This window comes from Empidonax traillii, unplaced genomic scaffold (genome assembly GCF_003031625.1).
Source record: "Empidonax traillii isolate 1590-97213 ecotype Southwest subspecies unplaced genomic scaffold, ASM303162v1 scaffold224:size737649, whole genome shotgun sequence".
NCBI classification, from domain to species: domain Eukaryota; kingdom Metazoa; phylum Chordata; class Aves; order Passeriformes; family Tyrannidae; genus Empidonax; species Empidonax traillii.
The window spans coordinates 18,674-36,188 of NW_020955417.1; the positions used below are offsets into that span (position 1 = coordinate 18,674).

The following is a 17,515-nucleotide window of genomic DNA, read 5'->3' on the forward strand; positions in this document are numbered from 1 at the left end:
GATACTACATTGATAAGAATGGTAACCGGTGTCTTTTATTAAATGTGCCTTAGCCAATCACAGAGGATGAGTGCATAAAACACATTTGCTTGGATGGACAACTGATCCAAGTTAATAAGTCCCAGAACTGCCCATACAATGCAACTCAGCCCAGCTGTGGAGTTTTAGGATTTGCTATTCAAATGAATGGTGACAAATGCTGCCCAAAGTGGGAATGTGCATGTAAGTTTTAATTATGTACCTTTGAAGTGGATTTAGGTTACAATTTAATGCATGTGTAAGAAGGCTAAAAACTGACACTTCTGTACTATAGCATAGACGTAGAAGATGCACCCTGTACAGGTTGCTCATTGACTAATGAAAGTTATAATTCTAGTTGTACATCCAGGGACATTAAATCAAAGTGCTCCTTTAATTTAGGATATTCCTCTTACTCAGCTTTAGGTATCTGCAGTAAATATGTCCAAGTCTGACTTAGACACATCTTGTCATTGGTCTGTCTAATCAGGGGACACTTAACAATATAGTCAGTGGATTCTTTGGTTCATTTTATATCTTCTGGAGGATGAGAAGATTCCACAGACTGTTAACTATCTCTGTTAGCAGTTTGGGGATTCTGTACAGTAGTCAGTCTCATCAGTTACTTGGAATTGGGTAGAAGGAATCCAAACTTTGAAGAAAATTTGTTTTAGTACATAATAGTAAGGAAAGTATGCAGAGATGAGCAACTGGAATTTCTGGTTGTGCTCTAGAGTTTGAAACAACTCAGAGTAGAACTTCAAGACCTTTGAAATACAAAAGCTTTAGCAACGAGACTGGGAAATATAAACTTTCCACGTTAGGAACAAGACTAGAAGGGAACTAAGGGTCTGGTGGGAGCTACTGTCATTCGTGATTTTTCCTAATTTAGGATTTGTAAAAATGGCAAAGCCTTGCTGGCAAGACCTGTAAGTAAACAGATAATTGCAGAGGTCTGCAGGTTGTCCCCCTGAAATATGCAGGATTTGACTCTGCTGTCCATTTACAGAGGTGCGACGGTATCAAATATAGCTGAAAATATATGTTGCATATATGAAACTCTAGTAAGCTAGTCAGTCTTCTAAAATGTATCTTCATATTTTTTAATATTTACTGAAGTTCTAAAATAAGTTCGAAAAAAAATTTACTATTTTTTTCCCTTAGGTCGTTGCACCATTTTCTCTGATCTGAGCATTGTAACCTATGATGGAAATCATTTGGCTTTATTCAAAGAAGCATCCTACATTGTTAGTCAAACTCGAGATGAAACTATAACCATCCATGTCCTTGACTGTAGAATGGTAACTAACATTTATCACCTAACAGAAGGTGTTTGGTACTACTAGTAAGATGTATCCTAAAAGCAAGAGCATAGTAATATTACATAGTTGTGGTTGTTATTGACTTCTGTGCAATATCTATGAATTATACTTGCATTTTACAACACTCACAACTTGTATAACACTTTATCACCTGACTGCATATGCATAGTTCCTTCTGAGACAGCTGGAAGATGAGAAGTAGATCCATGTTATTGTATGAGCAGTGTGGACAAGGTGGTGAGAGATTAAGTGGATACACATCATCAGTCACTTCTGTGAGGGCTGTCATATAACAAATACCACCATGACTGGTATTTATCACCAGTATATTACCAGTGTATTTCAATGCATGATTTTTTACCTATGTTCATGTGGAGAAATTCACATTGAAAACACCAGTCTTCAGAGCCAAAAAGACTGTAGGAATGCCAGACTGAATCAGACCACCCTGTGCATTCTGAGTCTCTGACATGGGAGGAAGAGAGAAAGCCTGGTGGGCACCCTTTCTAATGTGTAGTGTGGATTGGCTTTTGTCATGAAAAGTTAATTTCTTACGAGCCTTTACAAAACTCTTTAAATTCCAGTCTCTTCTATGAAATCTAGGTAATTTTGATATCTGTAAATAAATGTCCATTACGAAGTTTGGTCCCAAGTGGCACCTTATGGAAGTTAATTTCAGGAGTTCAATATGATTGATATGAGAAAGATGTGTTTATGATTTTCAGATTTGTTTTCCTGTTGCATTCAGTATTTGCATCCTGTTTTGTTCAGTGCCTGTTAGCTCAGGAGTTATGCTTGTATTATGCGTCCATTACTTCTGTACTGTACATATATCATACAGATCCATCACTCTTAGTCTCATTCTTGCTCACCTTCAGGCACGTAGGTCGTTTTTTTTGGTGTCCAAACAGCTAGTCCACTAGTGGGTTTTTTTCCCCTGCAAACTTGTATTTCTGTTGTAATTGTATCAATTGTATCAACTGATTGCATCATACAATCATAAGACTGTGTGATAGAGCACAGTTACTGTAAAAAATGAGATCACAGTATTTTTCCTTGTTTATTTTGCAAGAATGCTATCCAGATAAACTTTGTAGTCTTGACTTGAAACTGTAATCAGCAATGGATTTCCTTTCTTAATAATATACCCCCCAAAAAGTCCTTAATTTCCCAGTGCCTAAAACCAGTAAGTAGCTAATGTAGAAAGATTTTTGCACATTGTGACTATGGTAAATGTATTTTTGTTTTCTCCACAGAGTAACTTAAATTCAACTTCTTTGTGCCTGGCAATGTTGAATCTAACCTATGTATCAAACCAAATTATTATCAATCGTTTAAGTAGAAAAGTAAGTATTATGAAGATTTTTCTTTTCCTTTTAGATAGCATCTTACTTCTGTAACCAACTGCCTTCTCACATGGATACTGAGGATTAGAGTAGAACAAAAAAAGTCATATAATTCGTTGATTTCATAATTTAGTGAACTCCTATTAAATTCAAAGAGCCAAACTGTCCTACAAGAATAGTTAATGAGGTAAGTCACAGAGTAAGGCACATAAACTCTTGGTCCCTTTGGTGCCTGTATTATCTTTGTGGAGGAGAGCCTGACTTCTTTTGAAATTAGTTATGATTTAGATTCCTAAGCTGCTGAGAATCTGGCCTTAGTTCTTCTGCCTGACAATTAACCTCTCTGCCTGTTTTTAGATAACAGTAAATTCAAGATCTGCTTGGCCTACTGTAAGAAAATATGGATACAAAGTTGAAGATTCAGGCTTCAAGTATGCGGTTGAGACCCCATCAAAAATCAGAATTCAGTGGTTTCACAACACAGGTGTGATGATTATTGAGTTTAATAGTAGCAGAGAACCAAGCACTTTGGGACTGTGTGGTAAGTATAGACTAGTGTAAGCATGAGAGGAATTCATATGCTTTGCTAGGGGGACAGTTTCCTAATTATACAAGCTGTTTATTGCAGGATCTGTCCCAAAAGAGTTATTGCAGATAACTGCAAAGTTTAAAATACTATTAAAATTAGTCTGTTATTAATTTTGTTAGTTGTTGAAATTATGTTTGATATCTACCCAAATAAATAAGACAGGTATAAGTCCATAATGTCAAATAGGTCATTTACAGATACAGTGTTTGATATCCATCTGATAGGAAGCGATATGTGCTATTTTCAGTTTCTAAAGGTCAGAATTCCCAGGAAATGTTAACTTGAGAGAACTAATCTTACTTTATCTGTTGAAGGAAATAGTTCGGAAGGAATTTCTTAATAGTGGCAGCTTAACTAAACATCATGTTGCACTCTGTTAGATCAGTTCAGTAGTTTTGCCTACTTTCTTTTTTTCTTAAAATCATAGCCTCGAATAAGCTGTAGGTGTTATAGCTTTTGCAAGCATGTAAATTTATCTTCTGTAAATTGGAGCTGGAAAACGGGATTAAAGAGATCATATAATTGCAGTGGATGTCTTTCCAGTTTCAGAAAGGGCAAATGCCTGGAGCTCAGTATCAAATACCAGTGATAGCTCAGTCCAGTTTCAAGTCCTAAAGACAGTAATGTGCTTCTCACAGAGTTTGAATTCGTGCCATTTTGAAATTGGATTATTATCTGTAATTTACCCTAACTTTTGTTTTCAGAACCATTCTGGCTCTCTTTGTCTAATTGTTATTGTAATTAGATCAAACAGAAACAAGAAAGTTAAGACTGTGGTTTTTTTAATAAGCCTAGTTGAAGTTATCCTGAAAGTATCTTTTGCCTTTATGTGTTTGATTACTGTGATAGGGAGCATTGAGAACATTATGTTCCTGGTTTACAAGGCATTTTGACTAGATGACAACACATTTCTGTGGATGATGTTGCAAGTACAACTTCTTCAGAGAGTGTGCTGTGTATTTCTGGTATTCCTCCCTGACTGGGATTCTTTGTATAGGTCTGCCTGCACAGTGCTGTCTGGTGCAACTCAGAGAGCCTGCTTGAAGTGAGCTTCTTGTGGTGCATCTTTTCAGGCTAAATTAGTCTACTCTGATCTCCTGTGCTTTCTGTGTAATTCTACTGCTCGTATTTGACCTTTCTCAGATGTCTTTTAGCTGAACGGCAGTATTGGTAGATCCTGATTTCTCAGCTTCATGGAAATCTAAAACTCAAGATACCACTGCAGTTTTGTGGCACAGTCATCCCTTGGAGGGATTCATGTCAGAGACAACAGTGTGTTTTACAGTACAAGGATTGGCCAAATGTGGCAGCTGGTGAAGAGCTGGTGTGGGAGAGGAGGGATGTGGGAAGGGAATATTGACATCTCCACAGCAAAACTGGTGAAAGAGAGTGCAAGAATGTCAGTTTTAGCTGTAACCAGATCCTGCCAAGACAAATGTGAAGCCTTAGTTTTGCTGTGTTAAATCTCCTTGTCAGTGTACAAGAGAAGTGAAAAAAGATACCCCTGACATGACAGCAATCCTTTGAAGTCTTTCAGAACCATCAAGTACTTCCTATCTGTGTTGGATATACTCACAACCTCAAAGGGTTCAACCAGAAACATTTTTTATCAGATAAAGGTTACAGTTTGAAAAGCTGTTGTACTCTCTGAATGCCTATTTTTGTATCACTGATTGTCAATGACTTGCTCTTGTCATAAGGGATTGTGAAAAATGGTAAAACAGATTAGTTCTTTAGAAAAGGGTGAAATCCACAAATAGTTTTTGAACAGATAACTAACTGTGTTAACCAAACTCACTCTTCATGTTGCATTGCTTCTTTTGCTCCAAAGTGATTCAAAATTGCCAGCTATCTTAGCTAAAACAGGGGAAAAAAAGGTAATGCTGCCTTCTGTGAAGCAAATATAGAAAAGTTGGATTTGTTTTTCTCCTGCTGAGTGGTAATCTAGATATACCTGGAAGTGCCAAAACTTCTATGGTAGCTCTTCAGCCACAGATGCTTAAGATTGCTCAGAAGCATAAGTAGAATGATACAGTACACCTGAAATACAGTATCAGACAAGCATCTTGCATTTAATGGGAGTTCCCTTTTCTGACAACATTTACAGTTTTAATTTGTTGCTATATACAGAGGTGCTTTGTAGCCTTCTTTAAAATAGATTTTTGTTTAGTGCCCGTGTAACTGAGGGCTGAAGTTTTGTGCCATAGCTGGGCTTTCTGAACAGCTCTTGGATAGGCAATAGATTTCCACTCATAGATGCATCTTTAGTTTTTCTTAAATTTTCTGAATTTTGTGTATTTTGATCCTCCCAAAGGCTTTCTACATCTGTTGTAGCTTGTGATACTGTTGTGTTGTATAAGATTTTGAAAAGCTATTTAACTTATTTGAATATGCCACTTCAAACATTCTTCAGAATGAATCACGTGGTGTTAACCTTTCTTTCCTTTCTGGTAATTCACAGGGTTTTGTGATAGAACCTTGGAAAATGACTTGATGCTACCCAACAGGACAGTTTTAAGCAAAAGCAGTTCACCATCGACTTTTATAGACAGCTGGCAAGTGCCAGACACGTTAAAGTATGCTGGAGAAGACAGGCATCAGGAAACTAATTGCTCACTCACAGACTGCTCAGAGTGCTTAAGAATGGTGTTGAACCAGACCTTCAGCAGCTGTCATCCTTACGTATGTTAACTATTTCAAAGCTTACATTTTGAGAGAGCTGCAGTTCAGAGATAATCTTGCATACTTGATAATTCCATTAATGAGAGACTGCATGTAAGCACATCTATTGAATGAGATGTATAGTTTTCTTGTATCTACAGTTGCAAGGTAAAACTAATTGATGAGTATGGCAGCTTGATAGGAGAGTTGAAGTAAACAATTAACAAATTCAGAATTTCAACTCTATTAGTTTTGAAATAATGCCTAATTCTCAACTTATTCAACTGTATCAGTAAGATGTAGAGAAAAGTAAAAGAAAATAGTTTTAAGATTTAATTAATCCTTAAGCCTTCAGCAATTTAACAAGTCCCAAATTGCAATAGGTAATCTGAGAACCTGCATTCTCAAAGGCTCTAGAGGCACAATTCCAGCTCAGAGATGTGAAAGGGTAGAACAGTTCCTATAAAGCAAGCCTAAGGCAAATAACAAACAGTGTGCAAATAAATTATTTCTGGTCATATGAATGCACTACCATTTGACCTTTTGTATACTGGTGAGTTTGATGAAGAGGAAGCCAAAACCAGGTAAAAATATAGAGGTATGGAAGAACAAAAAACAAGTAATTATGCCTTCTACTGGAAAAAACCTCTATTACCTCTTACGTTGTCACTTATAGGAGATGAAACATTCAGAAAGTCTTACTTTTAAATACTAGTAGATTATCTCTGTACACCAATGAAGGCTTACTGTAAACAAAGAACTTTTGGCTTCGTTGTTTGTAGATATTTTAAAAGACCAGTCTTTTTCCTACCTAGTATAGTCTCTATGAAAGTGTCATATCTTTTTTTTTTTCCCTTTGTTAGGTTCCACCTGAGCTGTTCTGTGATATATGGGTTCAAGATATTGAGTACATTCAAAATCCATGCATTTCCCTAGCTGCCTATGTGGCAATGTGCCACAAATTTAATATTTGTATAGAATGGAGGAGTTCTGATTACTGCCGTAAGTATTCTGCATGTATGTGCACCTCTAGTGCTCACAGAGATAAAACTTGCCTAGTGCAAGAGTTACTGCAAGTTGAAAATGCCCATAGAGTCTTTGTGTACTTTGGAATTATTACTGAGATAATAAATTCAGCATTTTTTATTAAACACTTCCAAGGAGTATTCAAAAGGAATCAGGATCATTATAGCCATTTCAAAGATGGAAAAGGTTATCCAAAGAACCTTGCTCACTAGTCTACCTCTGGCTTATTATGTACATTCATGCAGAAGTTAAATCTTCTCTCTTGCAACACAGTGTTTTGTTTCTCAGCCACTTCCCTGTGATAAAACCAAAATGCAACAGAATTGGTTGCGGAGAGGAGGAAACCACCAAAAAATAGCACTGAACTGAACACTGTTACTAGTCTGTGTAGTATTTGCAAAGGTTTTTGAAGTTTGAATTAATTTGTGTCAACACTGTTGACATGGTTTGATATCTCTACTGCCAAAATGCAAACTGAAGCCTGATGAAAATATTATTACAAGAGAAGTAAAAGTGCTTGAAAATTCCTTTTGATTCAATTTGCCATGTAGAAGGTAACCTGTTTGTATTGGTGTATTAGGTTGGTAGATCTTCTCTTAGGTGTTGCCTCATGTAATTACAACTTCAGAACATGTGATTTGTTTATTTCCTTTCTAGCCTTCCCCTGCTCTGAAAACTTCTCCTATCAGCCTTGTATAGCTGCCTGTGAGGTTGCAGACAGTTGTCAGAATAACGAGGTTGCTTCTCTGGATTCAGACTCCTGTTCAGTGTTGACAGAAGGCTGTGTCTGTGCTGGAGGGACCATCCTTCACCGAACTCATACTGCTGTCTGTATTCCTGAAGAAAAATGTGGTATATTTGGATGTGATTTTCTTCTTTATTATCTGCAAGTTGGTGGTCAGATACTTCATTACTAATAAGTTGAGTTCTGGTTTGGTGTTGTGTGGGTTCTGCATGTCATTCAGTTGAGGATTCTAGATATTCAGCAAACACTAAGTGTGCAGGTGAGCAAGCAGGGAACGTCCTTGTAATATACAATTTTCTCACCTGTCAGCTGAAGAGTGCTCTTCAAAATGGAAGTCTTTGTTTATGCATTCCAGTATTCTAAGCGTATTAGTTTTGGCCTCCTTTTCACCTAAGCCCTTTGTCAAGGGTCCAGCCTTTCAACACTAAATGGCATTCAAACGATATGCAGCAACAGTTAATTACACACTTTGAATACATGTATATGTCCTATGTTCTTCCTGCCAGCATTCACGTTTGTATTTATTACAGTTCTGCCTCAGCACACCAAATAGTGAACCAATGCCTAAACAACACAAACCTTAGAGATGCAGATTTATTAAGATTTATTATGATAAATCAGACTCCATAAAGCACTGTAAATTAGTAATAGTTTTGATATGTCTGAAATAAAAAAGTATTTTGTGTGGAGACACAAAAAAAAGTGGAGGCCCAGATCTTCTAGAGTGTCTTGCTTTCCCACAGGAGCTCAGTCTCAGACTGTCTCCTCCTTCACTTTTTTTTGGGAGGTGGTGGAAATAGATGAAGCCTTTAAAATTCTGGGATTTTTATACTTCATAGAAAATGGTAGTCAAAATCTGAAGTAAAAAAAAAAAAATATTTTCTGTTGTCCTGATCTAGCTTGTACAGACAGCTCAGGAACACCTCACGCAGTGGGTGAGATCTGGAACACTTCTTCGAGCGGATGCTGTATGCAAAAATGTGTTGACAGTGAGACTATTATTCCAGTGGAGTACAACTGTTCAGATACCCACAATTTAGACTGTCAGCGATTTGCAGAAGTGGCCTTGCATGTTCCTGGTGACCAGACCTGTTGTCCCCAGAAGATTTGTAGTAAGTATTCCTCGACGATTATGAATACTGCCACTGAAGTATGCAGATACCTTTACTCTGTGCTGTTTTTTTTTCCAGTTACGTATCCTACTTTTGAAGCACAAGTAAATTACTTTGGTTTGAATTAAGAGATTACACAGAAAATTGTAGAAACTTTGTACGTTTGGCTTGATATCTGGTAGGTTTTGGGTTAGACGTAGAGTTACAGATGAGGGTTAAGAGGACTAAAATAGTGCTATGTTGATTTGGATATGCATTGTTTCTCTCAGTTGTAAAGGTTACTGTTTTATTTTTAACATCTGAATACTAGCAAAAGATGTAAGTAATTCTGAGAAAAAGTGTTCTGGTGATGGTTTATCAAATTTAGGAAGTGAGTAGTAAAAAATTATAGAAAAGGGTTTTTTTTCTTTTAATCCTTTCTTAGCATAGAAAGCCCATCTTCAAGAAGAAATTTCATGCAGTTCCCATGTTTTGACTATCCGGTATGATGCAGTGAGTTTTCCACAGGATTTTATTTTTTTCAATTCTTACGAAACTCTAGTTTAGTGTTGCCTCCATGGAGAGTATTGCAAATGATGGATACTTCTTAATATTTCCTTGGGATTTTTTGGTAGTTCATTGTGGCTTCAGATGCATGTTGTTATTTGAAGATTTGGGGCATCTAACTGCAAACACTGGTTGTCACTGCTCTACTCAACTTAAAAATGCATAGTTTAGAAGCTGGTTGTTATTTTTTTTTCTTTCCCTGTATGTAACAGTTTGTAACCGGAGTCTCTGTGAACACCTAATCCCTGAGTGTAATGTCTTGGAAAAGCTGGTCACTTACTACAGTGAAGAGTCCTGTTGTCCCAACTACGTCTGTGGTAGGTTTCTTTTCAAAGAGTAAAAAAGTTCACCTTGTAAAAGATGTTCAGAAAACGAAATAGATCACCTTGGATGCACGAAGGTAGCTAGTGTGGATACCGTTGTTAGTGTGGCCATTTACAAAATTTGCTTTAATCCAAATGCTTGGGGTTGGTCTGTGCCTCAATTTGAGAAGATATGATGGAGTCTTGTGTTTACCAATCAGTCAAGAATGTCTTTGCTCTCTTGTGATACAAGGTAGACGTTTTTTCTAAAGCAGCTTGTAGTATCCCTCTGCTCTGCACTGCCTTTCTTAGGAATGTAGCATAACAAAGGAGGAATGCTGAGCGTCATATAAAGAAACACATTTGTTGTACTTTTTTTCAGAATGTGATCCAGAAAAATGTGAACCAATGGAGCAGATGCCAAGCTGCCAGGACGATCAAACACTGATTGCTGCTCGGGTGGAGAATACCTGCTGCATTTCCTATATATGTGGTACAGTAGCCTGACTGGTTGACACTATAAGTGTATTTTTGTATATTAAATATTATTTATTATTATCTTCCCAACTAGGGCTCCGTGTACCTCCTTTAGCTCTCCCAACCTAGTAAGGCTTGAAAGTGGTTAAAACAGTGGGCATTAATTTTACATAAAAAATAAGAAATGGCAACAACCATGAAAAGTCACAGGACAGCTTTGTGCAACTGAGTAGTATTCCTGGGTTACGTAGAGGAGTTGTAGTGGAGTCCATGGATGAAGAATGAAGGAATTCAGGGCTTTTGAGAGACTGTCCATGCACAAGGTGTGAATCAGTTGTATGAATATTTTATTTGAAAGAAGACTGAAGTTATTTATGCTTTTACTGCCTATATTCTGCTGTATCAGCCATGGTCCATCTTAATCGATGACAAATATCCCATATGGGAGTAATATGCAAATTTATTCAGGTCTTTTGGGATTTGGCCTTTAATGACTTAAGTCAATAATAAAACTGCACTTTTGGCATTAGTATAGGAGCTCCAGTATTACTAAACAGCTGTCTTCTGTATAAGATGCAGATGCCCTTTATTTGGGATCAAAGATTCCAGAAAACAATGGTGTGAGCTAGTAGGAGAGAAAACCTAGCAAAATTTTCATAGCAAAAAAGGGAGGGAAAATCATGTTTGCTCACACACAATGTGTTCTTTCTTTATAGTAGGGGACAAAGGAAAAGGCAAGCTGCACTATAAATTAGCCTCTTGTATAGGGACTATAAGGAATGAATTCAGAGCACCTCAGTTTTCTTTCATGTGGGTCTGTGATAAACTTATAGGAATGTTTTCTAGGCAGTAGTAAAATTTCTTCCTATGTTTTGGATTTAAATAATTGTTTTCTCCAGCATGCGGGGCTTGCTCTGATCAAATACCCAAATGTCAAGAAGGAGAAGTTCTTATTGTGGATGGCAACACTACTGACAGGTGTTGCCCTACATACCAATGTAGTAAGTTTGACTTGATTTTGATATTCTAAATAATAGAGAACATGTCAAATTTTGTAGTGTGGAGGTTCAGTGCCAAAAGTTGTGGATTAGAAGTACAGCTCTTCTTGTGCATATAAGCATGCTATCATCTGTAGTCTTGAACAAGTAATCTTTACTTTTAAAATGTTATGTGTGTAAAGCAGTATCTGATGTATTATGGAAACAAATGAGTAATTTCAGACCCCAAACTCTGGATATTTAAAACCTATTTAAATATTTGCTTAGTGTATTTGTACTCCATGCTACCATCACCTGATATCTAACTTTTAAATTTCTATTCTAAGTCTTTTTGAAAGGTATTTATTATAAGTAATTTATTATACATTGATTCATATTTCTATTCATCAAAACAAGACAACCTTGCATTTACTGGACTTTCTTTTCTTTAATTTTAGTTTGTGAAATACATCGTTGTCCTGAATTCAAATGTATGCTGGGCATGTCTTTGGTGGAGGTGTGGAGCCCAGAGAAGTGCTGCCCCTTTCGGACATGTGGTAAAGTCACTAATTTTCATTGTTGTTGCCTTAGACAATAAGACATTGACTACAGCTTTGTCCTCTTGGTTTTGAGTCTGGTTTCAGCCAGCTATACCACTGTGATCTGCTCATGGACAAATGATGTAGCAAAGTCATTTCATAGTACAGAACTTCCTAATCTGCCTGGATTGATTTTTCTTGCTTCAAAAGGTTGAATAGCATCCTGTAGAATTTGCTGTCCAAACTGGGTGATCTATCATCTTGAAAATTTTGTAGGAGTTTGTATTGAGTTTGCATGGCAAGGTTTTGTTGGGGTGGAGGCTTCAGAGTTGTGTTCTGTGAGGAGCTGCCAAAAGCTTCCCCCATGTCCAACACAGCCAATGCCAGCTGGCTCAAAGCTGGACCCACCGCTGGCCAAGGCTGAGCCCATCAGCGATGGTGGTAGCACCTCTGGCACAGTGTATTTAAGAAAGGGGAAAAGTTGCTACATGACAGCAACTGTAGGCAAAGAGAAGAGTGAGAGAAAGATTTGCGAGAGAAACAGCCCTTCAAGCACCAATGTCAGTGCAGCAGGAGGGGGAGGAAGAGCTCCAGGTGCTAGAGCAGAGATTCCCCTGCAGCCCGTGGTCCACACGATGCGGGTGAGGCAGCTGTGCCCCTGAAGCCCATAGAGGCCCATTGGAGTGCATAGATCCCCCTGCAGCCTATGGAGGACCCCACGCTGGAGCAGGTGGATCCCTGAGGAGGGAGGTTGTGACCCCATGGGAAGCCTGTGCTGGAGCAGGCCCCTGGCAGGACCTGTGGACTCATGGAGAGAGGAGCTCATGCTGGAGCAGGTTTGCTGGCAGGACTTGTGTACCCCATCAGGGACCCACACTGGATCAGCCTGTTCCTGAAGGGACTGAATGCCATGGAAGGGCCCCATGCTGGAGCAGTTTGTGAAGAACTGCAGCCCGTGGGAAGGACTCACATTGGAGAAGTTCATGGAGAACTGTCTCCCATGGTAGTGGCCCCATGCTGGAGAGTCCTTTCCCTAACGAGGATATAGACAATTTGTAGTGAAATCACTGCAACCCCCATTCCTCATCTCCCTGCACAGCAGGCAGGGAGGAGGTAATAAAAAAAGTTAAGTTAAGCACAGGAAGAAGGGAGGGATGATGGGAAGGTGTTTTTAAAATCTGGGTTTATTTCTCATTATCCTTTCCTGATTTAGTTGGTAATAAATTCAGTTCGTTTCTCCAAGGTGAGTCTGGTTTGCCCATGACGGTATTTGGTGAGTGGTCTCTCCCTGACCTTATCTTGACCCATGAGCTTTTTGATATATTTTCTCTCCCCTGTTTATTTGAGAAGGGGAGTGATAGGGAAGCTTTAGTGGGCACCTGGCATCTAGCCAGGGGCAACCCATCACAGTTAGTCAATTGTTTTTCTCTATCAAAAGAAGTAGTTAGGTTCACAGGTCAGGAATTTGCCAGTTTACAAAGACTGTAGCATATATATCATACATTTTTATGATGCCTTAAACACAGTTCTCCACTGCTTTATATTGATTGCACATTGCAATGATTGTCACCACTGCAAGGAGGCCAGCAGCTAGAACGGCCGTGATTTTTTTAATGTGTTCAGGTGAACTGCAGTTGATACTCTGCTGTCGATTGTTGTAATGAGTAGAGGGGTTCAGAGAAGCTGCTATTATTTTTCAGAATGGCATAGACATTTGACATGATTCTGAACTCCCTAGGTGGGTATATTTCAAGAACTTCTTCAGTGATGACTTTCAAATCTGGATTTTCTGTTCTCTCTGATGGTCTGTTTTACATAAAGGGCGTATAACTTGGTAAACTATTGTTTCTGTTATTGTATTTTGTTTCAGAATGTGCATGTGAAACAATCCCCAAACCTCAGTGCAAACTGGTATGAAATTTATCTTCATTGTCAGTATTCTTTTATTAATTTCTTAATAAATCTGTTTATCAGCATCTTATAATTTTATCAGTGAAATATGAAATGCCACATCATTCTTTGTTCTTTTTAAAAAATTACTTCATAATAAGATATATCCATTGTTAAGAAGCCAGTTAAGTCTGAATGCCTTGTAGAATAACGTGGCTGTATAGCATTGGTATTTCTAGAGTTTATTACCATATCCTGCCCCAGAGTATTAATAGAGTGGAACTGCACCCAAGGATAAAATTTTTATTTTAAAGTGTTAGAACTAAATGCTTTAGTGCACCAGTGTTTTGTTGATATCATTTACCGTGGTGAATATTTTAACATTTGTCATGAACTTAGACTGATGACTAAGCAGAACCTTTAAACTGTATTTAATTGTGACTTGTTCTGCATTACAAAAGTGCTTAGGGGGAAAAAAAAAAACTGGGCTAGGTTCCCAGTTAGTACTGGGTGTGCTTTGATTTTTCTTGTCACTGTTTCATCCAGAAAATAATATTAGTGTGGGAATAATTTATAAAAATTATAATTCTGAGTCCTAGGGAGAAATTGGAAAGAGTACCCATTTTTAAATAGAGAAAATTCAATATGGTTTGTAAGGTGAAATTGTTGTTAGTGCTTTCATTTCTTAGATGAAGAAACTTGGGTATAAAGAATCAGAACTTGCATAAACACAGGAGAAAAATCTTAGTGTGCCTACATAGAAACAATAACAGGCAAAATTAAAAATTGTATCTGTGCTATTGCAATACTGTTTATATCCACGAAGATATTCTCTGAAAGAATACACTCCACACTGTGTGGAGATTTTTGTACAAAGGCAGGCCATTGCATTTCATTGGCCTATCTTAGTTTTTTTTTCTGTCCTAAGTGTCTGCTTTACTGAGTGTAAAAAATTCCAATTTAGTTATTATTATTAAATTAAATATACCTGTGGGTGATGAAAGTGGATTCCAAATAGGTTTCTAGGAGCAAGAGATACTACTACCCAAGTTCTGAAGGAAAGTTGTTTAGAAGAAAAAGATCATATAGATAAGAAAACACTCTTGTTTCATTTCTTTTTTTCTGCTTGTGTACTCTTAGGGGCAGAAACTTCAGATAGATGAACAGTTTCAGAACAGTACAGAAAACACCTGCAACTGTGTGAAGTACAAATGTGGTAAGTCAGAAAATAATTTAAGTCAAAGAAATATCCTTTCAAGTGCTAAGGTAGATTAGGAATTAAAAATCAGACATTCACTTTGAACATGGCACCAAGGAGAAAAGAATTAACTGACAGAATTAATAAACTGTGTAAGAAAAGGCAAAAAACCAGGACCCCTCAGTAAATATTTGGTTGATTATGGCCTGTCATTGTATTCTGTTAGTTTCTGCAGCAAGAGGTTTGTGCAGGGAAATAGCAGACAGTTTTAGGATAGCTGAGTGGTGTTGGCTAAGCATTTTCCTGAGCTGGAGCAAGGACTCCAGCAGAAAACTAGAACACACACACAATGTCCACATACAGAAAAGTCCCACTAACCCCTATGAGACTACTCAGGAGCTGGTAGACATCCTTATACGCTTTTACAAGATCAGGAATAGCATTCAGCAGCATGTGAAGTCATCTTAAAGGGTGCCAAACAGTGTCTGGGAAAACTTGGAGAAAAAATAATTCCTGTGGGGCACCCTGTTGGCCAAGAGAGTTGGGATTGTCCTTGCTTAGATTTTTACAATAAAGATGTTCACTTCTGACCTAAGTATCCTCCTCCATGCCCTCATTAATCAATGGGGAGAAATAGACATTATCCTGAAGTAGTCTTAAGAAACAAAACAGTTGAAGAAGTCTGCACTGTCACTGGGGTGGTGCAGGTAATAGAATATTTTGTACTTATTTCATGCATGGTTATATTTGAAATAATTTTGGTGATTAAAGTGAAGCATTAGACTGCTATTAACGATTCATGTTTGCAAATGTGACCCATAATTCTTAATGAGGTAGAGTAGCTTTTTTACTGTTTGAAACATTTTTAATGGAGTTTTGATACCAAGCTGATTGTCCTGACCATGCTGTTTGTGTTTTCCTGTAGTGAGAGACAAAGTTTGCCTGAGTAATGAGAGAGGTGTGCTGCTTCCTGGACAGAGAATCGTGGAACACAGTGCAGATGGCATCTGCCATATTTCTTACTGCACAAATGTGATTGATCCTTCCACTAAATACTACCAAATAAACACATCTTCGATAGACTGTGCTATCAAGTGCAAAGCTGTAAGAAATTCAGAAATTTAGACATATATATTGTAACTGGTGTTCTTAGTTACATTGTGATGCGTTTTGTTGACTAGATTACAGTCATAGGAACAAGTTGGAAAGAGTAACCAGATCGCCCTCTAATGATGTGCTACCACACTTCTAATAGAAGTTTATGAAAGTCTCACTCCCTCCACTGTTTTTTCCCCTATGTACATCTTATACAAACTAATGTATATAGCAACTGCCCCTTGGGTTGATAGCATGCTGCCTCCTGGCACCCTGCAGAACTTCAGCTGCATTATGAGCAAACCGGTACAAATTCCTGGCAGACATTAGCTCAATAAGAAGAGCGTAATTATAAATGGAATAAGAATTCTGAAAAGTTGTGAAAAGAGCTCTATAAAATAAGCAAATGTCGCATTGTCTTTTTACAAAATATGATACGTTACCATAGGAATATTTTATAGATTATTTTTTCTAATTTTATATTACTTGATGCCTGATGTGTGAAAAGTCAAAATTTCAGTGGTTCCTGAAGTAAGCTATTACTTACACTGTTTGAAAAATGGTAGAAAGACCAGTTCATTTTCTCAGGGTTGGAACTTCTCCCCATTTCCTTCAGTTAAGAACAAAGGTATTTCATGAAAGCTTCATGAATGTACAGTGTGTATGCAATTTTGAAAGTTATTTTAAAAATATCCCTAGAATTAGATACTTAAAAAAAAAAAAAATCTGCCTGTTACAGTAATAAAATGTTGAGCTGCAAGATAATCTCATAGAAGGAGTAATCTATTTGATTTTGACAGAACCAAGTCTATCAGCCTCCAAAAGATTTAACAACTTGCTGTGGTAGCTGCAAGAACTTGTCTTGTCTCCACACTTTCAGCAATGGCACAGTTTCCAGTTTTAGGGTGAGTTTATACATGTTTTATTACCTCAAAATATTTAGAATTAAACAAGAAAATTATGAAAGAGTGTATGCATGTTGCCATATAGAATTTGCAAAAAAGAGCTTTATTTGGCCAAATACTAGGAGTAGTTTTGCATGTATACAACATTAATTTCCATACAGCTGTCAAGAAAAACATAAGGGATTTTTATTTATGTATCAGAGAATTATCACGAACTCAACTATTCTAGAACCTGCTTAACATTACATATTTAGTGGACTTTCAAATTTGTTACTTAAACAGAACTTTACCATGCATTAGTATTGCATTTTGTTGTATTACTGTTGATTCATGCAAGATCACATTCAGCGGAACTGTTTTATGCATACTTGCAATACTGTTTTTGCTGGGTTGCCAAGTAAAATTTCTGGTTTACAATTTTTGACAGCCAGGTGCTGTTTGGATTTCAAACTGCATCAGATATGAATGCACTAACACAGCAATAGGACCGGTTCTGGTTTCCTCTGCAGTTGGTTGCCCACCCTTTAATGAAACTGAATGTGTGAAGGTCAGTGTACAATACATTGTTTGCATTCCAGCTTTGTTTTATATTGGTGTGAAAAGATTAACACTGACAAAAAATGTTTTTACCTCAAGAAGGGAGAAATTATATATTCTTGCAATGCCTGCATTTTTGCCCAGCCATTTAAAGGTATAACCATACACATATAATGTGCCACCAGTCTGCCCAGTTACACAGCTGGAGTCACATCTTCTTATTCTCAGAA

The 17,515-nt window shown here is 37.5% G+C and overlaps 1 protein-coding gene across 1 annotated transcript in view; it reads left to right on the top strand.

Annotated features, from left to right (window-relative positions):
* OTOG (otogelin) overlaps positions 1 to 17,515 on the top strand; it is a gene marked incomplete at its 5' end in the record, with an annotated part of 41,666 nt that overhangs the window by 17,005 nt on the left and 7,146 nt on the right. The window contains 17 exons of the mRNA XM_027887916.1: positions 54 to 222; positions 1,183 to 1,319; positions 2,597 to 2,686; positions 3,044 to 3,227; positions 5,737 to 5,957; positions 6,800 to 6,938; positions 7,620 to 7,814; positions 8,607 to 8,819; positions 9,578 to 9,682; positions 10,050 to 10,160; positions 11,044 to 11,145; positions 11,580 to 11,678; positions 13,531 to 13,571; positions 14,691 to 14,766; positions 15,674 to 15,852; positions 16,644 to 16,748; positions 17,176 to 17,295. Of these exons, the coding sequence (XP_027743717.1) occupies positions 54 to 222; positions 1,183 to 1,319; positions 2,597 to 2,686; positions 3,044 to 3,227; positions 5,737 to 5,957; positions 6,800 to 6,938; positions 7,620 to 7,814; positions 8,607 to 8,819; positions 9,578 to 9,682; positions 10,050 to 10,160; positions 11,044 to 11,145; positions 11,580 to 11,678; positions 13,531 to 13,571; positions 14,691 to 14,766; positions 15,674 to 15,852; positions 16,644 to 16,748; positions 17,176 to 17,295 (2,286 nt within the window). The remainder of the gene's footprint in view (positions 1 to 53; positions 223 to 1,182; positions 1,320 to 2,596; positions 2,687 to 3,043; positions 3,228 to 5,736; positions 5,958 to 6,799; positions 6,939 to 7,619; positions 7,815 to 8,606; positions 8,820 to 9,577; positions 9,683 to 10,049; positions 10,161 to 11,043; positions 11,146 to 11,579; positions 11,679 to 13,530; positions 13,572 to 14,690; positions 14,767 to 15,673; positions 15,853 to 16,643; positions 16,749 to 17,175; positions 17,296 to 17,515) is intronic.